The sequence below is a fragment of the Nerophis lumbriciformis genome, linkage group LG03, assembly GCF_033978685.3.
Source record: "Nerophis lumbriciformis linkage group LG03, RoL_Nlum_v2.1, whole genome shotgun sequence".
Taxonomy (NCBI): Eukaryota; Metazoa; Chordata; class Actinopteri; order Syngnathiformes; family Syngnathidae; genus Nerophis; species Nerophis lumbriciformis.
Window position 1 is genome coordinate 54198524 of NC_084550.2, and position 22156 is coordinate 54220679.

The window sequence follows — 22156 nt, forward strand, 5'->3', positions numbered from 1 at the left end:
ATACTAAATCGTGGTATTGGGACAACCCTGGTCCAGTTCATAAGGTCAGCAGGGGGATCAAGAGACGTCACCAACTGATGCATAGAGGAGTAGTCCACCCCGGGTCCTGACTTAACAGCTAGTGCATCCTCTGTGGAAAACTGATCCGTGGCAGAGCATTAACGAGAAGCGGCAGATCAACTGGTCTAAAAAAGGGGTCTATTTAAAGGCTAGTGTATAGAAATTAGTTTTAAGATGGGACCTAAATGCTTCTACTGAGGTAGCATCTCTAACTGTTAGTACTGGAGCCAAAATAGAAAACACTTCTCTGATGGAGAAGAGTCACACACAGATGGAACCACAATGGCAAGACAGTGGTACCTCTGGTTTTGTACACCCTTACATTTCCTCATTCATCATGTATGTGTTTCAAATTGTTTGTAAAACTATAATTCTTCTCAATAATGTGTGTTTTGTTTAAAAAGTTTGGTCGTCCCAAAAATGAATGGGAAAAATTGCTTTAAAAAAATGAACGTTAGGTCAGGAAAAAACGCAGAGGCTATTTCATCCCTACGAGCCTATATACTTCAATAAAATCCCCTGAAGAGCAGGGAAACCTGCGAAACAGGCTTGTAGAGATGAAATAGCCTCTGTTTTTTCCCTGACCTGTTTCGCAGGTTTCCCTGCTCTTCAGAGGATTTTATTGAAGTATATAAAATACCCTGAAGAGAAGGGAAACCTGCGAAACATCATTGTGAAAAAAATCCAATTTCACCAAGAAAACACAACAAAAGATGTGTTTTATATATATTTTTTGGTTATACGTTAGGTCAGGAAAAAACACAGGCTATTTCATCCCTACAAGCCTGTTTCAGAGGTTTCCCTGCTCTTCAGGGGATTTTATGGAAGTGTATATAAAATCCCCTGAAGAGCAGGGAAACCTGCGACACAGGCTTGTAAAATTATAATTCTTCTCAATAATGTGTGTTTTGTTTAAAAACTTTGGTCGTCCCGAACAGATTCATTAAATGTATGGGAGACATTGCTTTGGTTTTCGTACGATTCCGTTTCATCGGACCTTTTGGAACACGTTCTGCTCTTCAGGGGATTTTATTGAAGTATGTAAAATCCCCTGTAGAGCAGGGAAACCTGCGAAACAGGCTTGTAGGGATTAAATAGCTTCTGTGTTTTTTCCTGACAAGCCTGTTTCACAGGTTCCCCTGCTCTTCATAGGATTTGATAGAAGTGTATATAAAATCCCCTGAAGAGCAGGGAAACCTGCAAAACAGGCTTGTAAAATTATAACTCTTCTCAATAATGTGTGTTTTGTTTAAAAAGTTTGGTCGTCCCGAACAAATTCATTGAATGTATGGGAAAAATTGCTTTGGTTTTCGTATGATTCCGTTTCATCGGACCTTTTGGAACACATTCTGCTCTTCAGGGGATTTTATTGAAGTATATAAAATCCCCTGAAGAACAGGGAAACCTGCGAAACAGGCTTGTAAAATTATAATTCTTCTCAATAATGTGTGTTTTGCTTAAGAAGTTTGGTCGTCCCGAACAGATTCATTAAATTTATGGGAAGAATTGCTTTGGTTTTCGTATGATTCCGTTTCATCGGACCTTTTGGAACACATTCTGCTCTTCAGGGGATTTTATTGAAGAATATAAAATCCCCTGAAGAACAGGGAAACCTGCGAAACAGGCTTGTAAAATTATAATTATTCTCAATAATGTGTGTTTTGTTTAAAAAGTTTGGTCGTCCCGAACAGATTCATTAAATTTATGGGAAAAATTGCTTTGGTTTTCGTATGATTCCGTTTCATCGGACCTTTTGGAACACGTTCTGCTATTCAGGGGATTTTATTGAAGTATATAAAATCCCCTGAAGAGCAGGGAAACCTGCGAAACAGGCTTGTAGGGTTTAAATAGCTTCTGTGTTTTTTCCTGACAAGCCTGTTTCACAGGTTCCCCTGCTCTTCATAGGATTTGATAGAAGTGTATATAAAATCCCCTGAAGAGCAGGGAAACCTGCAAAACAGGCTTGTAAAATTATAACTCTTCTCAATAATGTGTGTTTTGTTTAAAAAGTTTGGTCGTCCCGAACAAATTCATTAAATTTATGGGAAAAATTGCTTTGGTTTTCGTACGATTCCGTTTCATCGGACCTTTTGGAACACATTCTGCTCTTCAGGGGATTTTATTGAAGTATATAAAATCCCCTGAAGAACAGGGGAACCTGCGAAACAGGCTTGTAAAATTATAATTATTCTCAATAATGTGTGTTTTGTTTAAAAAGTTTGGTCGTCCCGAACAGATTCATTAAATTTATGGGAAAAATTGCTTTGGTTTTCGTATGATTCCGTTTCATCGGACCTTTTGGAACACGTTCTGCTATTCAGGGGATTTTATTGAAGTATATAAAATCCCCTGAAGAGCAGGGAAACCTGCGAAACAGGCTTGTAGGGTTTAAATAGCTTCTGTGTTTTTTCCTGACAAGCCTGTTTCACAGGTTCCCCTGCTCTTCATAGGATTTGATAGAAGTGTATATAAAATCCCCTGAAGAGCAGGGAAACCTGCAAAACAGGCTTGTAAAATTATAACTCTTCTCAATAATGTGTGTTTTGTTTAAAAAGTATGGTCGTCCCGAACAAATTCATTAAATTTATGGGAGAAATTGCTTTGGTTTTCGTACGATTCCGTTTCATCGGACCTTTTGGAACACATTCTGCTCTTCAGGGGATTTTATTGAAGTATATAAAATCCCCTGAAGAACAGGGAAACCTGCGAAACAGGCTTGTAAAATTATAATTCTTCTCAATAGTGTGTGTTTTGCTTAAGAAGTTTGGTCGTCCCGAACAGATTCATTAAATTTATGGGAAAAATTGCTTTGGTTTTCGTACGATTCCGTTTCATCGGACCTTTTGGAACACATTCTGCTCTTCAGGGGATTTTATTGAAGTATATAAAATCCCCTGAAGAACAGGGAAACCTGCGAAACAGGCTTGTAAAATTATAATTCTTCTCAATAATGTGTGTTTTGTTTAAAAAGTTTGGTCGTCCCCAACAGATTCATTAAATTTATGGGAAAAATTGCTTTGGTTTTCGTATGATTCCGTTTCATCTGACCTTTTGGAACACGTTCTGCTATTCAGGGGATTTTATTGAAGTATATAAAATCCCCTGAAGAACAGGGAAACCTGCGAAACAGGCTTGTAAAATTATAATTCTTCTCAATAATGTGTGTTTTGTTTAAAAAGTTTGGTCGTCCCGAACAGATTCATTAAATTTATGGGAAAAATTGCTTTGGTTTTCGTACGATTCCGTTTCATCGGACCTTTTGGAACACGTTCTGCTATTCAGAGGATTTTATTGAAGTATATAAAATCCCCTGAAGAGCAGGGAAACCTGTGAAACAGGCTTGTAGGGATGAAATAGCCTCGTGTTTTTTCCTCACCTAACGTATATTCCGCTCTACCCCGGTATTGAGCACCGTATAACGGATAAACCACAGAAACCTCGACTATTAAAAAATGAATATTCGTTCAGATTGACTTGCATGTAAGATATCATGTATAAAATCTAGAACCCTTTCCCGCTTCTCATTAGCCACTTAGCCATTAAAATCTTGGTTCTTTCCTACCAGGCAGCAGAGAAGCGGCGTTCGTGTACGCCATCTCCTCGGCGGGCGTGGTCTACGCCATCACCAGGGCCTGCAGCCAGGGCGAGATCAAGAACTGCAGCTGCGACGGCCTCAGGCGCAGACAAGCCAGCGACCACCGGGGCGACTTCGCCTGGGGCGGCTGCAGCGACAACGTCAACTACGGCGTCAAGTTCGCCAAGGCCTTCGTGGACGCTCGCGAGAGGATGGTGAAGGACGCCCGGGCGCTCATGAACCTGCACAACAACCGCTGTGGACGCATGGTGAGCAACTGAGAAGGAATTAGCAGAGTGTGTTAGAGTCTGGTAATGAAAAAACTGTCCCTGTAGTCAAGTGTTCAGGGCATAACAATTAGGAGGGGCTTTGTGATTATTACCCGGGGCTTTTGGAATGATTTTATTTTTTATTTTATTTAAATTTGTTAGTTGTAAAAAAAGAAAAACATAATTTTTTTTTTTTTAACAAAGTTAAGTAAATTAAATGATGCATGTGTAACACAACCCACACCGCCTTGCAAACATGCACAATGGTTCAATACCCAGCAGGGAACACTTCACCGTTCACTCAACACAGACGTCATCAATTTGTTTAGGTACACTCATTTTTATGGACGATTAATCTGAGACAAACGCCGAAAAGACAAGATTACCTCCTCTTGTAGCTCAGCCTTTCATTCACGTAGCTCGGTGTTTAACGTCTCATTGTGTTTACACGCTTGTCTACTTTAACCCTGGCTAAAAATATTTGACGTCCAATTTTTGTTTTTGGCAGGATGGCAATCGGAGTGCCTTCGCTTGCTAATATGCTAACATTAGCATGCTATCTTTTTGCGCTACTTTTGCAACCGTTTACACCAGAGTTATGAATTGGTTATGACATTTCTTACCTGTTAGCATGCAAACGATAGCATGCTTAAGTTAACTTGCCAGCATGCTAAGTTTTTCATCGAATTTTAAACTTTTGTATCTATTTTCGCAGCCATACTCCTTTGAGTCATATCCATCCATCCATCCATCCATCCATCTTCTTCCGCTTATCCGAGGTCGGGTCGCGGGGGCAGCAGCCTAAGCAGGGAAGCCCAGACTTCCCTCTCCCCAGCCACTTCGTCCAGCTCCCCCCGGGGGATTCCGAGGCGTTCCCAGGCCAGCCGGGATATATAGTCTTCCCAATGTGTCCTGGGTCTTCCCCGTGGCCTCCTACCGGTCGGACGTGCCCTAAACACCTCCCTAGGGAGGCGTTCGGGTGGCATCCTGATTAGATGCCCGAACCACCTCATCTGACTCCTCTCGATGTGGAGGAGCAGCGGCTTTACTTTCAGCTCCCCCCGGATGACAGAGCTTCTCACCCTATCTCTAAGGGAGAGCCCCGCCACCCGGCGGAGGAAACTCATTTCGGCCGCTTGTACCCGTGAGCTTGTCCTTTCGGTCATGACCCAAAGCTCATGACCATAGGTGAGGATGGGAACGTAGATCGACCGGTAAATCGAGAGCTTTGCCTTCATGCTCAGCTCCTTCTTCACCACAACGGATCGATACAGCGTCCGCATTACTGAAGACACCGCACCGATCCGCCTGTCGATCTCACGATCCACTCTTCCCTCACTCGTGAACAAGACTCCGAGGTACTTGAACTCCTCCATTTGGGGAAAGATCTCCTCCCCAACCCGGAGATGGCACTCCACCCTTTTCCGGGCGAGAACCATGGACTCGGACTTGGAGGTGCTGATTCCCATCCCAGTCGCTTCACACTCGGCTGCAAACCGATCCAGTGAGAGCTGAAGATCTTGGCCAGATGAAGCCATCAGGACCACATCATCTGCAAAAAGCAGAGACCTAATTCTGCAGCCACCAAACCAGATACCCTCAACGCCCTGACTGCGCCTAGAAATTCTGTCCATAAAGGTTATGAACAGAATCGGTGATGGTGCTGTTGATGACGGCCTTGGTTCCGTCCAAGCTGATGATTTGTTGACAAGGTGGTGACCCTCGCCCCTTCCTTGTTTGTGAATGACTGAACATTTCATGGTATATGAAACATGCTAACTGCCATCATGCTAACGTTATTACACATGCTAAATGTTAACATTTTAACGTGCGCATGCTAACGTTTTAGGCAAGCTTTGTAGCTCATTTTGTACTGTTACAGCTAAAACTCTCGGATTCAGACACTCGGCACCATCTTAAAAGTACGGCGGCTTCCAGGGACCAAGGTCCAGGGCACAGATAGCAGGCATATCAAAACTTCCACGGGAATTTTCTAGTATTTTCTTTGCAAGGCACAAATGCTGCCAAAAAAAAGGGAATAAGTTGAATTGTAACCATGACTTGATCGCGCCTTTGCCGCGGGGCAACCATCGTTGGCTTAACGCCCTGTCATCACCTTTGACCTATGCTGCAGGCGGTGAAGCGCTTCATGAAGCTGGAGTGCAAGTGTCACGGCGTCAGCGGCTCCTGCTCCGTGAGGACCTGCTGGCTGGCCATGTCCGACTTCAGGCGAACGGGCGACTACCTTTGCAAGAAGTACAACACGGCCGTGGAGGTGACCATGACCCAGGATGGCACGGGCTTCATGGTGGCCGACAGGGACTTCAAAGGCAGCGCCAAGAACGAGCTGGTGTACGTGGAGAACTCGCCGGATTACTGCCTCATGGACCGAGCCACAGGTATCAAAAAATAAGATCCTTAGACAGAGTCCACAACTGCAACAGTCTTTCGGAGTTTAACATAACTTAGCTTAACGCCACCAAGAGAATGAGTTCTCATTTGTGACACATTTGATGTCATTTTTGCACAAATCAAGAGTTTAGAAAGCGCCACTGTGCGAGTGGACTTTTTGGAAACAATCATCGAGCCCTGGCTGGAGGGTGAGGCAGGCATAAATAGTAGCCTGATTGGCAACTGCAACCAGGTGTGCCAGGCTCCCAATCAGGGACAGGTGAGGGAAACGAGGGTTCAGGGAGGCATGCAGGAAATGGAACTAAAATAAGAGCGCTGACAGGAAATAAACACAAACTAAGAAAACACAATCAAACGCTAATGTGACAGATCGTCATACCTTTGGTCCTAAGCTCTCTGAAAACATGGGCTCTAAAACAATTAACTTAGTGGCTGCTGTTGGCAGGAGCTCTGTGCTCTTGTGTCATCCTTTTGTGTTCCGGATGTTTCCCTCTTGTTTTCATGTGGGGTTTTATGCCTTTTGGTTCGGGAACCCTTTGGGACTGTGTGACAAGGGGTGGTGACACTTTGGTGACTTTTGCGGTGCTTTTTTGTGAACTTCTGGATCTGCCTTTTGGCCATGGAGACCAGCTGCTGGGTCTCTGTCACACCGGAGTCTGTTTGGAGAGACCGGAGGAGATGCGGATGAAGAGACGGACGGGGCTGCGGAGCTGGCAAAGAGCGCCAGGACGGACAAGCTTCACAGTGTCTTGCCTGAATGAGCAGGTATCGGACACCTCAGTCTCCTTGGACGCATCCTCGCTCATCCATGCGGACTGGACACTGGCCGAGGGTTAGTGGGCGGCCAAGGGTGGAGTCGGCTCTCTTGGTTGCTTTGTTGGGTCTGCTCCTGTCTCTGGTCATGCTCCTCGTACCCCTGCAGACGATGGCGTGGAACACCGCAGAGCATACTTGCCAACCCTCCCGATTTTTCCAGGAGACTCCCGAATTTCAGTGTCCCTCCCGAAAATCTCCCGGGGCACCTATTCTCTCGAATTTCTCCCGATTTTTACCCGGACAACAATATTAAGGGCGTGCCGTGATGGCACTGCCTTTAGCGTCCTCTACAACTTGTCGACGCGTCCGCTTTTTCACCATACAAAAAGCGTGCCGGCCCAGTCACATGTTGTATGCGGCATCTGCTTACACACGAAAACGACTGCAAGAATACTTGCTCAACAGCCATACAGGTCACACTGAGGGTGGCCGTATAAACAACTTTAACACTGCTACAAATATGCGCCACACTGTGAACCCACACCAAACAAGAATGACAAACACATTTCGGGAGAACATCCGCACCGTAACACAACATAAACACAACAGAACAAATACCCAGAATCCCTTGCATCCCTAACTCTTCCGGGCTACAATATACACCCCCGCTACCACCAACCCCGCCCCCTCCCAACCCAGCCCAATCTCCCGAATTTGAAGGTCTCAAGGTTGGCAAGTATGCCGCAGAGGTCACCACAGTGTATACATTTTTTTGTTGTTGTTTCACTTTTGTGGCTGTGTGTAGAAGTGGCTGGTTGCATCTTTGATGTTTCCCTCTTACACACGTTTATGTGTGCTATGGCTATGAGGTTTTTTTCTTCCTTGGCCTCAGTCTGGACCCCCTCTTCAGGGGCCCAGGCTTAGACTGAATATTTTTTCTTTCTTTCCCCGATTAACAATGTTGAGTAAGGGATTGATATCATTTACAGTCCGGCAAACAGGTGCTCGGTGCCACCCAATTTCCTTCCATGCGAATAGGAGCACCGTCAAGTGAAAGCTTTGCATTCTACCACAGCTTGAAGTTAAACGATTTGCCCCCGAACATCTGCTTTAATTCCCGCTGTTTGCTTTGCTTTGTTAAGGTCCGTCTCCCTGCTCAAATCCAGTCTCCTCAACAGAGCGTGAAGACGCGGTTAATAGGTTGCTTGCGATGGCCTGGTTCACACAGTTGGCGTGGCTGCGGGCTGATAGCTGATGTAATGACAGCGTGTTGGCTCAAAGGGAAGCTTGTTAAAAAGTGATCTTAAAAGGAGCTTATGATGCCTCCTCGCCGCGAGTCTCCATTGTGTTGGAATTCACGTCCCGGGGATACATGCGGGCTTATTTTTCAAATCCTTCCTTTGGTCACCTTTAAGCCGGGCTCCTCGCAGCCTGAGGGGAATATCTGCTCGTTATCCCTCCTCTGTTTATCGGGGATGCTCTGTCATTATTGGCAGCATCTGATCTTCACACCTGAGAACCGCTTTGGGTTTAAAGTCCGAGGGTCTTTGCTGCATGACCCGCTTGGGAACCTAACCATCTGATATCTCACCGGTTTCAGTATAAACATGATATTCACAAGTGACAATCAGTTCCTCCACAGGTTTTTTTTGCCATTATTGCGGCCTAAAATGCCTGAATTTGCAGTAGCTTTTTCAGAAAGTTTTTTTTTTTAATATAATATTGAATAAACGTGTTTTTTTTTAATTTGTTATCAATGGAGGTTAATTTGTGTCTTTATTATGAAAGCTTTATTTGACACTGAATTATGTACCGTATTTTTCGGACTATAAGGCGCACTTAAAATCCTTTCATTTTCCCAAAACTCGACAGTGCGCCTTACAACCCGGTGCGTCTAATGTACGGCATAATTCTGGTTGTGCTTACCGACCTCGAAGCAATTTTATTTGGTACATGGTGTAATAATAAGTGTGACCAGTAGATGGCAGTCACACACAAGAGATACGTGTAGACTGCAATATGACTCAAGTAAACAACACCAAAACTTCAAATGTTCCATTGAGAATATAGAACATTACACACGGCGCTCAAAAATATGTCAAAATGTTTTTAGTACGACTTCGGTAAGCTATGTGTCAAGACCTGGACTTGGGCGACGCAAATTATTGTGTGGGTTGCTTTCCCGAGATGCAAACGAACTTGACTGGACATGGCTTGAAGGTAAATACATGATTTATTTTAACACTAACAAAAGAACAAACAAAAGGCGCACTCAAGGCGGAGATCAAACTTAGCTATGAAAACAAAAGCTAGCACAAAGGCAAAAATATGGACATGAAATAAATAACACTTACTGTGACCAGAACGAACAGCATGAACTTTGATAAACATGAGGTAGCATGGGTAGTAGACGTAATAGAGGTATCAGAGTTAATGTCGCCAGGCTGACTTCCTGGCAACTATCGGCTTAAATAGTTGTGAACATGATTAGCAACAGGTGCGTGAGTGCAAACGTGGTGGAACTAATGGGTTGCTATGGTGACCAAACAGGAACTAAAAAGAGTCCAAAAACTAAACAGGACATAACTTAAACAAAACATGATCACAGACATGACACTATGAAGCCGCACCGCTTGATGGATTGTCGGCACATTAAACATAAGAATATTATTATGGTGTGTGTACAAGGACCTCAAAATGGCACCAATTAGCAGACATATTACCTGGCGATATATTCTGCAAAACCAACTTTTCTTACCTTCTGGTACCTGCTGATCTGTATTTGGGATCTGCAAAAGACCTGGAAATGTGCGCGCATCCGCCTTTGTAGTCATACGCTTCTTCTTTTTATCTATCTTCTTGTTATGGGACATTCATCTTCCGCTGTTGCCATTTTTAATATAAAGTAGCGTAAAGTTCTTACTTGTATCTGTCAGTAGACTAGCTATCAAAGTGCTAAATCTGTAGTGGGTTTACATAATTCACCCAAGGAATTTTAGTTATTAGAGGGTTCCAGACAAACTGTTATTCATGGGACACATTTCCAGCGTTGATGTTGCATTATTGAGCCACGGATGAGGAGATGCTGCTTTGTTATTGACTAAAACAGTTAGCTCCATCTTTTGACACTTCTTCCACTCCCGTCCTTGCACGCTACACCGCTACAACAAAGATGACGGGGAGATGACGCTGTCGAAGGTGAGCCACGTAAATAAGACCACCCACAAAACGGCGCATCCTGAAGAGACGCTCAGAAAGCTACTTGAAAATGATCTGTAAAACAATCTATGCAAAACTTTCACCAAAGAACCACCATTACTGTTTTATATTCAGAAAAGTATCATAATATGACCCCTTTAATGCGCCTTATAATCCGGTGCGCCTTTTGTATGAAAATACACCTGAATAGACCCGCTCATCGGCAGTGCACCTTTTAATCCGGTGCGCCCTATGGTCTGGAAAATACGGTAACTAAATTTTTTGAGTTTGAATTTTGTGAACTGAATTTTTGTTAGCAAAGTGCGTATGTTTTAAAATTTGGTATTTTAAAAATCAGTTTAAAAAAATTCGGTGTAAAAAAATTCAGTGTATAAAAAAAAATCAGTGTTTAAATATTCAGTGTGAAAAATGTCGACAAATGTGCTGCTTCAAAAAGTGAGACTCAGTTTCGGTAAATTAAAAGAATGAAGCAATTGATCCCATCTCAGAACCAGCCAATGAGGTGTCAAGTTTGAAGTCACGTGACACAGATCTTGCAAAACCGCATAAAAAAAACTGATCACGCTGTAATGTGCTATACAGTAGGGTTCCCCAACCGGTTTAATGTAGGCATTATTTTCACGGACCGGCTTTCTACTTGTGGCAGAGAAAAACAGCAAAAAAATAAGCATGGAAAATTAGCCTTTGGCTACAATCTGGCAAATTAAATATAAAAAAATGAGCTGCATTTTTTTAATGAAAGAAACTGCTGTTTTAAATGTGTCCACTGGATGTCGCGACAGCAATTCAAGTGTAACCCACGTCACACATGACAGTGTTTAAAGATGACATGTCAGCTGACTTTAAGCACCCTCTCGATTGGCTACCGTTACTCCAATCAGCGCGGGTGAAAGCAATCAGCTGCTCCAGCTGTGGCTGGCAGCAGATGACGGCAGTATCGACGCACAATACCTTCTTTCATTGTAAGTTATCCACACAACGGATAACATAGAACAAAGAATTAAAGTCAACTTGACCGTCATCTTTGTAGTTAGAGTTCCGTGCAAAGCTTGCAATTGGTTAAATGCACGATGCGCACCCTGAACTCCATTGTAAAAACGTGTTGGTTCTATTTTATTTTATGCTTAAATCTACCATGTTGACATAGGTTAAGTTTGTAGTTATGTAAACTTGAATTCGGCTACGGTGTCATTTTGATAATTGTTTTGTTATGTTACAATTGTAATATTTGAATGATGATAAAAGCTCCATCCCAGACTTTTACAGGTCAACATTTGTTCCTGATGTCCCGAGTCAGCTCTGTGGTCTTGGTCATACCATGAATTGATTAACGTGGACCCCGACTTAAACAAGTTGAAAAACTTATTCGGGTGTTACCATTTAGTGGTCAATTGTATGGAATATGTACTGTACAAATTGTACTGTTTCATATAATGTATTCTCTTCCTTTGAAATCTACTAAAAAAAGTTTCAATCAATCAATCAATCAATCAATCAATCAATCAATCAATCGAGCTTAGAGTCTGATTGATTGAGGAGACAATGTATTTCTTTGGATATACCAACATATTGATGTGTATTAACTAGGGCTGGGCAATATGGCTGAAAACTATATCACGCTATGTGTTTTATATCTGTCTATCGATTATCAATTTTCAAAAATTTGCTTTGCCAGTCCAAAAGCATTCGCTGTTTTCCTCGACGGCCAGGTAATACAAAGCACATGCTACCTTTTTTTAAATCACATCCACGGGAGCCCGCATTCTCGTTGTCTCTCTTTCGAACAAATCGACGAAATTATTCGCTAAGTAGAATCACAGCTGACCCGGCCGGACATTGGAAAGTTCTCTTGCCGTCTGAGAAGTGTTGTATCCCAAATAGCTGCAATCGCTTTCCCTTAAGGTATTCATGTGTGATTTCCACAAGTAGATGTAGAAGGAAAAACACCGGCATGTCTGGATGACTCGGCTCCATATTTCCAGTGGTTACCTCCGAGTTACGAAACCGCTTTGTTATGAAGCTGGCTGTAGCTCGTTCTTCCTGACGCCACTTCCTGTGTGGGGTCTTTCTGGCGTCACTTCCTCTCCGAACTCAGTTTGTTAATGATCAATGAGTCCATACAAAGCTAAGAGCCGGAGATTCAAGAAAAATTGTCCGAGGAGGGAGACCCATACTTGCCAACCCTCCCGAATTTTCCGGGAGACTCCCAAATTTCAGTGCCTCTCCCGAAAATCTCCCGGGACAACCATTCTACCGAATTTCTCCCGATTTCCAGCCGGACCTGAGTGAGGACAGCCTGTCGTCACGTCCGCTTTTCCTCCTTATAAACAGCGTGCCGGCCCAGTCACGTTATAACATCTACAGCTTTTGGAGCTAAGTGCGCTACAGCACACACAACAAGAAGAAGACTATTATGTATGTCTCCGTTATCCATAGGTTTATCTATAACCCATCAAATAGGCAGGCACAGAGCTATTTCTCAGCGTATGTTTATTCCAGCCGGCACGTTAATACACTGACACACAACATCCGGATTCCCATCATGCATTGCTTCAAAACTACGGCAAGTAGTAATGTTAAAAAAACATAACAGAGACGAAGCAGAAGAACGAAGAAGAGACAGTCATGGCGACGACGAGTAAGAAGAAGTACGCTTGCAAGTTCCTAAATGATTGGAAACAAGAATTTCAGTGCAGATGGAAGATTCCAGACTCTGGTGCATTTGATGAAGGCACTTTTGTGCGTTCCACACAGCAATGCATCATCAGAGAGGGTGTTCAGCATGGTTAGAAAGATAGTGACAAGAGAATAGAACGAGGATGGACAATTCAACCCTAAACTCACTCCTTTCCTGCAAATTAAATGTCACAGATGCTGCCCATACCTATGCTCCTTCAAAGGCTGTGCTACTGGCTGCGAAGCATTGCACTTTCAAATACAACAATGAGTAGAGGAGTGTTTTGTGTGTGTATATGTGTAAATAAATTAACACTGAAATTCAAGTATATCTTTTATATATATATATATATATATATATATATATATATATATATATACTGTATATATATATATAATAAATACTTGAATTTCAGTGAATTCTAGCTATAAATATACTCCTCCCCCTTAACCCCGCCCCGCCCACCCCGACCACCTCAACCCCCCCCGCCCCCCAAATCTCCCGAATTCGGAGGTCTCAAGGTTGGCAAGTATGGGGGGATTTTAAACGCTGGTTTAGTGTGGCTGAAACGGGGCTTAGGCTAAATAACTATTCGCTTAAGGGGTTAAACGACTTAGTGTAGACATGGCAAGTCTAAGTTCATTGATAGATTTTCCGCCCTGCGGCCCCTGAACTAAAATGATTTTGACACCCCTGTGCTCGAGAAACCGTGGAGGGACTGATATTACGATGTTGTTCTCTTGTGACGCAGGATCAACGGGCACGGCGGGCAGAGAGTGCAACAAATCCTCCCAGGGCACGGACGGCTGCGAGGTGATGTGCTGTGGGCGGGGCTACGACACCAGCCGGGTCCCACGCCGCAGACAGTGCGAGTGCAAGTTCGACTGGTGCTGCGAGGTGAAGTGTAAATACTGTGAGGACGTGGTGGACGTCCACACCTGCAAGCCCCACGATTGGTTGGTCCGAACCTAGAGACAGGATTTCTTCCACTCTCAAACATTTTCCCAGGATCTTTACAGACTGAAAACTGGAAAATATGTCCAGTTATTCATTGTGAGCTGCTTTATTTGGATATGGCTGACAAATGTTTGACAGCACTAATATTAGCCAGAATATTTAGCACGCCGACAGAAAGAGATAAGCCAGAGTGCGACGTTCCATTTAAAAAGCGGTACATAGCTGCTGAAATGAATGAAATTGAATTTCCTTGCTGCTATCATGGACTTTTAATCCCAGAGAGACATTGTTGCAAAATCTTTGCAAAAAAACAAGTTCTTCATGTTGACGTTGGACACTTTTTCTCCCACATTCACTTTTTATGCCTCATTGAAATCTTGTTCATTTCTACCTCTGCTCTTTGTCTTTGCTTGTTTTGAGTCACACACACAACCTCAAGACACTTTTTTTTTTTTTCCCCCCGTGGATGTTTTCATTTCGTGGTCACAAACTAAATTTCCAAATATTTCGAGTATTTAGGTTAGAAAAACTGCTATTTTTTTTTTTCATGCACCAGCACATGCGTTCCTTAGCTAGAAAAAACGAAGCACCGGGTTTGAAATCAAGCCAAGACGTGGCAGACTTTTCAACATCTGGTTCATGCACGTCCTCTTAAGCCCCCAGATATCCAAACCTTACAAGGGCCACTAAACGGATTTGACAACAAGCTGCAAAATGCAAAGCGTCAACACATTTTTTTTTCCAAGTGCGCTGAGAGCCAAAGTAAAGTGTTTTGCAAAAGGCCAAATAAGAAAAAGGGAAAGTAAATGTTGAGAGTTTTCACTGTGTGTTTATTGTACAACGGCGTGCTCGGTGGTCACAACAAACCATCACACTTGCTAAGACACGCATAATGCTTTCATCTGTAATTGCTGCTCGTCAGGTAAAAACGAAGAAATAAAAAGAACTGATTGTCAAGAATAACGACAGTGGTGATGGAAAGAACCAATCACAGCAACGTTCTGTTCAAGACCGCTCAAAACCTTTGCCTTGTTTACACTGCAGGTCAATTCCGATTTTTTTGCCCCATATACCACCTGTATCTGATTTATTCATGTCCATTTATGTGCAATTCCGAATTTTTCAATGGCCTCTTTTGTATGTGAATATAAATCGGATATACACTATATTGCCAAAAGTATTTGGCCACCTGCCTTGACTCACGTATGAACTTGAAGTGCCATCCCATTCCTAACCCATAGGGTTCAATATGATGTCGGTCCACCTTTTGCAACTATTACAAGCTTCTACTCTTCTGGGAAGGCTGTCCACAAGGTTGCGGAGTGTGTTTATAGGAATTTTCAACCAATCTTCCAAAAGCACATTGGTGAGGTCACACACTGATGTTGGTCGAGAAGGCCTGGCTCTCAGTATCCGTTCTAATTCACCCCAAAGGTGTTCTATCGGGTTCAGGTCAGGACTCTGTGCAGGCCAGTCAAGTTCATCCACATCAGACTCTGTCGTCCATAGGGATGATGTTTGATAAGAAATTATTGAGTTCGAGCCCATTATCGAATCCTCTTATCGAATCCAGATAGGTTGTTGTATATGGAAAAAAACACAGTATTTGGTTTAACAAAAGCTCACTTTTATTTTATAAGGAAAAAAATAAAATAAAATAAATAAATAAATATTGACTGTTACCCCCTTAACAAAATAAAATAAATATTGACTGTTGTTACTCAAAGTATATTAAGTGGGATTTTTCAGAAAAACAAATATATACAGTAACACAAAAACAACCTGTCTCTGTGATCACTATAGGTGAATAGCCATGCCTTGAGGCGTTTTTTCCGGTCCATTATTTTTGCTGCTTGGGGGACATCACAGGAAATGACGTAGCTCAGTCATTAGACTGAGCTACGTCATTTCCTGTGATGTCCCACAGGGCATTTCTTGTGGGACGGGATTCGTTCCCAGGGATTCGAATAAAGAACCAACTCTTTTTCTTTACTATAGTGGCCTTGATAACGGGAACCGGTTCTCAAAAAGGGATTCGAGTCCATGGAATCGGTTCTTTTCTTATCGAACGGTTCTTTTCTTATCGAACAACCGGGAGAACCGGTTTCGAACATCATCCCTAGTCGTCCATGTCTTTAAGGACCTTGCTTTGTGCACTGGTGCAGAGTCATGTTGGAAGAGGAAGGGGCCCGCTCCAAACTGTTCCCACAAGGTTGGGAGCATGGAATTGTCCAAAATGTTTTGGTATCCTGGAGCATTCAAAGTTCCTTTCACTGGAACAACGGGGCCAAGCCCAACTCCTGAAAAACAACCCCACACCATAATTCCTCCTCCACCATATTTCACATTCGGCACAATGCAGTCCGAAATGAGCTGTTCTCCTGGCATATAATTCACAATTACAACTATTTAGTTCCCCTGCAATGCATGATGGTAACATGCAAAACACTCTTCTTCATGTTTAGCGCATTTTATCTGCTTGATATTTCTAATTGACAAATATTTTTTAATTTATTTATTTAGCCGTCGGCTTTCGGCCCTCGGACACATTTTTTTTAACCCAGTTTGGACACCCCAATGTTGTTTTTTGTTCTTGAGTTCAGTGTTGCGTACGATCAGCACGCAGCATACCATGCACTGTCCTGAATAATTACTTTCATGACAACATCAAAGTAATACTCATATTCCTGCTTATTTTCACAAGTAATCATGAGTTTTTGTAAATAGCGAGACCTCGGAGCTAAAACTGCGACTGTTTGGGATTAACCTGCATGAGAAATATGTTACAAAATTTCAGTCCCAGTCTCAATTTGGGAGACTTTTTCCTCATCCAATCGGATGTAAACGTGTCTCCAAACCTTTCTGGTACAGCAGATAGCTCAGCTTTTCACCTTGGCAAAAGCAGGTCTCCGAAAATACCTTCCTGCTTCTATATTAAACCTTGTTGATCCGTCCTGTGTCACTCCTATCATGAATGGGATCGAGACAATGCTACAGTAGCTTGGCGAGCTCGGGTTCAGTTGCTTCAGTGTCAGGTGACTACAGGGATTTTTTTCCAGTGACACAACCGACAGACGCTGCATAGCGACAGTCTGAACATTGGTCAAAGTCAACTGAAATGTTGGTGTAGTCCGTAATAGCATGAGAGATGAACAAGATGCTTTATTTGCAAGACGATGCACTCCACTTTTGGTTCCTCGTTTCCTGTTTGCACGCCTATCTATGCTAAATGGTAATGATGAAGTACAAAACCCAAAACCAGTGACGTTGGCACGTTGTGTAATTCGTAAATAAAAACAGAGTACAATGATTTGCAAATGCTTTTGAAATTATATTCAATTGAACATACTATAAAGTCAAAATGTTTAATGTTCAAACTGACAAAGTAAATTTTTTTTGCAGATAATCATTAACTTAGAATTTAACAGCAGCAATATATTGCAAAAAAGTTGGCACAGGGGCATTTTTACCACTGTGTTACATGGCCTTTCCTTTTAACAACACTCAGTAAACGTTTGGGAACTGAGGAGACCAATTTTTGAAGCTTTTCAGGTGGAATTCTTTCCCATTCTTGTTTGATGTACAGCTTAAGTTGTTCAACAGTCCGGGGTCTCCGTTGTGGTATTTTAGGCTTCATAATGCGCCACACATTTTCAATGGGAGACAAGTCTGGACTACAAGCAGGCCAGTCTAGTACCCGCACTCTTTTACTATGAAGCCACGCTGTTGTAACACATGGCTTGGCATTGTCTTGCTGAAATAAACAGGGGCGTCCATGATAACGTTGCTTGGATGGCAACATATGTTGCTCCAAAACCTGTATGTACCTTTCACCATTAATGGTGCCTTCACAGATGTGTAAGTTACCCATGCCTTGGGCACTAATACACCCCCATACCATCACAGATGCTGGCTTTTGAACTTTGCGCCTATAACAATCCGTATGGTTCTTTTCCTCTTTGTTCCGGAGGACACGACGTCCACAGTTTCCAAAAGCAATTTGAAATGTGGACTTGTCAGACCACAGAACACTTTTCCACTTTGCATCAGTCCATCTTCGATGAGCTCAGGCGGCATTTCTGGGTGTTGTTGATAAATGGCTTTTCGCTTTGCATAGTAGAGTTTTAACTTGCACTTACATATGTAGCGATAAACTGTAGTTACTGACAGTGGTTTTCTGAAGTGTTCCTGAGCCCATGTGGTGATAACCTTTACACACTGATGTCACTTTTTGATGTAGTACCGTCTGAGGGATCGAAGGTTTGTAATATCATCGCTTATGTGCAGGGATTTCTCCAGATTCTCTGAACCTGTTGATGATATTACGGGCCTTAGATGGTGAAATCCCTAAATTCCTTGCAATAGCTGGTTGAGAAATGTTGTTCTTAAACTGTTCGACAATTTGCTCACGCATTTGTTCACAAAGTGGTGACCCTCGCCCCATCCTTGTTTGTGAATGACTGAGCATTTCATGGAAGCTGCTTTTATACCCAATCATGGCACCCACCTGTTCCCAATTAGCTTGTTCACCTGTGGGATGTTCCAAATAAGCGTTTGATGAGCATTCCTCAACTTTGTCAGTCTTTTTTGCCACTTGTGCCAGCTTTTTTGAAACATGTTGCAGGCATCAAATTCCAAATGAGCTAATATTTGCATAAAAAAACAAAAGTTTTCCAGTTCGAACGTTAAGTATCTTGTCTTTGCAGTCTATTCAATTGAATATAGGTTGGAAAGGATTTGAAAATCATTGTATTCTGTTTTTATTGACCATTTACACAACGTGCCAACTTCACTGGTTTTATATATCGTTTCAGGTAGAATTAAATTTGTGTTTTAATTTGAAATACGGAGGAACCCAAAAATTGTGTTTCGGAACATTGTTCAATCCCTTAACTTAGGGGTGTCAAACTACTAATGAATACATTTGTCCTTTTCTCATCAAGTGATTTAAGTTAAAAGTGAATGATGTCATTGGTTTGTTTAACAACGATAAAAACTATCCCAAGAAATTTAGCGTCCTTCATATATTTCATCATATGAGGCAACAAATCCCCCAAAATGTCATAACGGGATTGCAAAGATTTAGTGTTGTGTCACTTTTTGATGAACATGTTTTATTCCCCCCTCCAACTTGTCCAAAGAGCCTAAAACCAATGATAAATATCTATACTTAAAACTGGAAGAGTAAATAGAGTAAATTGGGAAATATGTTGATGTCATGGACTGATAAGACATTCATTTAAGATTAGCTGTACTGTTTATTGACTTTACCTCAACGACATTACATGTGGATACATTTGAAAAAGAACAACCTATGCATGTACTGTATTAATGTCAGCTATATGCTGTTGCAACGGGGTAAAAATGTAGATCGTGACACAGGAAAAATGAACATATCGTGTTGCCTCACATGCAAAGCGTAATTAGTGAGTTGACCCAGCCAAGTCAAACTAAACAGACATGGTTTGAACGCACTCGGAGCGCGGAGGTGATATTTAGCCAATAATCTTGGAGCTGATCCTTGCAAGCACACAGGAGGCCGCCGTGTGTGTTTTGCGTGACGTGTGAGAGGACGGCTGGCTTTCAAACAAACTTCTTGCTCCACTTTTTGTTAGTGTGAAGCGCCAATTTTCAACCTGTGAGTGAGTGTTTGTGTGTAAACACTCGGGGATTATTGTCAAAGTGGGAACTTTCTTTAATGTTCCCCTATTAAGTTCTTCTCTGCTAATGGATTACGCTGACAAGATAGGTGAAGCGTTCCTCTTCCCCTACACCATACTTGCCAACCCTCCCGAATTTTCCGGGAGACTCCCGAAATTCAGCGCGTCTCCCGAAAACCTCGCGGGACAAATATTCTCCCGAAAATCTCCCGATTTTCAGCCGGAGCTGGAGGCCACGCCCCCTCCAGCTCCATGCGGACCTGAGTGAGGACAGCCTTTTTTCAGACGGGAGGACAACAGGGTGACAAGAACTAAATCATCCAGACTAGAGATAAATTGTATTATTATGTTTATCTTACCTAAAAATAAATATATTTCTTAATTTAAAAAAACAAACTAAATAAATGTTTACTATATTTTGCTAAAAACATCAAAATTAATTGTATTTTTATTTGTATTTTTTCTGACTCCTTATTACATCCAGCCATAGAATTATACATTAAAATAAACCTATTTGAAATAATTAATTTTAAATGATCATAATAATTCATTTAAAATGACCATATTTAATTATTAAAATAATTGCTTGTTTATCTACAACTCTAGCATTTTATTCATTACATTTTGAAGCTCTCAGAAGCCAAGTTATGTTATATTCCTTAAGATTTATTTATGCAAGTTTGAAGTATCAATTATCTAAACACAGTTTTGTTTGCATATTTTCAGGATGTAGATATATATATATATTCTAGCTGTCAATATACTCCTCCCCTCTTAACCACGCCCCCAACCAGCCCCCCCCCTCACCCCCCCACCTCCCGAAATCGGAGGTCTCAAGGTTGGCAAGTATGCCCTACACTGCAAAGACTGAAATCTAAGTAAGATAAAATATCTCAAATAAGGGTGATATTTGCTTATTTTCTGTCTGATAAGATAATTCTTCTCACTAAGCAGATTTTATGTTAGAGTGTTTTACTTGTTTTAAGTGTTTTGGTCCTAAATGATCTCAGTAAGATATTACAGCTTGTTGCTGAGATGTTATGACCTATATTGAGAAAAACATGCTTAAAACTAGAATATCAACTGTCGCAAAGCTGTGTCATCAACACTCACATGTATAAAACTACTTTTTTAAAGTACCGTATTTTTCGGAGTATAAGTCGCACCTGCCGAAAATGCATAATAAAAAAGGAAAAAAACATATATAAGTCGCACTGGAGCCCAGCCAAACTATGAAAAAAAATGCGACTTATAGTCCGAAAAATACAGTAATCATTTTTTACTTCAAGCATGTAAAAAAAAAATCATGATGCCGAGCGCATATCATTATGTCAAGATAATGGCACTAGCATTTACTTAATTTAAGAATATTTTTCAACATATTGAGCAAAAAGGTCTCTTTTTTTTCTACCAAGAAAAGTGCACTTGTCATTAGTGAGAATATACTTATTTTAAAGGGGAACATTATCACCAGACCTATGTAAGCGTCAATATATACCTTGATGTTGCAGAAATAAGACCATATATTTTTTTAGCCGATTTCCGAACTCTAAATGGGTGGATTTTGGGGAATTAAACGCCTTTCTATTATTCGCTCATCGAGAAGCAATCCGCCATTTTCTCAAACACATTACAAACACCGAGTCAAATCAGCTCTGTTATTTTCCGTTTTTTCGACTGTTTTCCGTACATTGGAGACATCATGCCTTGTCGGTGTGTTGTCGGAGGGTGTAACAACACGAACAGGGACAGATTCAAGTTGCACCAGTGGCCCAAAGATGCGAAAGTGGCAAGAAATTGGACGTTTGTTCCGCACACTTTACCGACGAAAGCTATGCTACGACAGAGATGGAAAGAATGTGTGGATATCCTGCGACACTCAAAGCAGATGCATTTCCAACTGGACTGGACAGATCAGCTTTCAGGAAAAGAGAGCGGATGAGGGTATGTCTACAGAATATATTAATTGATGAAAACTGGGCTGTCTGCACTCTCAAAGTGCATGTTGTTGCCAAATGTATTTCATATGCTGTAAACCTAGTTCATAGTTGTTAGTTTCATTTAATGCCAAACAAACACATACCAATCGTTGGTTAGAAGGCGATCGCCGAATTCGTCCTTGCTTTCTCCCGTGTCGCTGGCTGTCGTGTCGTTTTCGTCGGTTTCGCTTGCATACGGTTCAAACCGATATGGCTCAATAGCTTCAGTTTCTTCTTCAATTTCGTTTTCGCTACCTGCCTCTACACTACAACCATTCGTTTCAATACATGCGTAATCTGTTGAATCGCTTAAGCCACTGAAATCCGAGTCTGAATCCGAGCTAATGTCGCTATTCCTTGCTGTTCTATCCGCCATGTTTGTTTGTATTGGCATCACTGTGTGACGTCACAGGAAAATGGACGGGTGTATATAACGATGGTTAAAATCAGGCACTTTGAAGCTTTTTTTTAGGGATATTGCGTGATGGGTAAAATTTTGAAAAAAACTTCGAAAAATAAAATAAGCCACTGGGAACTGATTTTTAATGGTTTTAACCCTTCTGAAATTGTGATAATGTTCCCCTTTAAGGTAT

General features: G+C 41.9%; 1 protein-coding gene across 1 annotated transcript in view; it reads left to right on the top strand.

Annotated features, from left to right (window-relative positions):
- LOC133587057 (protein Wnt-2b-like) overlaps nt 1-14852 on the top strand; it is a 33344-nt gene extending 18492 nt beyond the window's left edge. Inside the window, exons 3-5 of the mRNA XM_061939524.2 lie at nt 3626-3903; nt 6038-6302; nt 13719-14852. Of these exons, the coding sequence (XP_061795508.2) occupies nt 3626-3903; nt 6038-6302; nt 13719-13939 (764 nt within the window). The 3' untranslated portion in view covers nt 13940-14852. The remainder of the gene's footprint in view (nt 1-3625; nt 3904-6037; nt 6303-13718) is intronic.
- The last annotated feature ends 7304 nt before the right edge of the window (nt 14853-22156 follow it).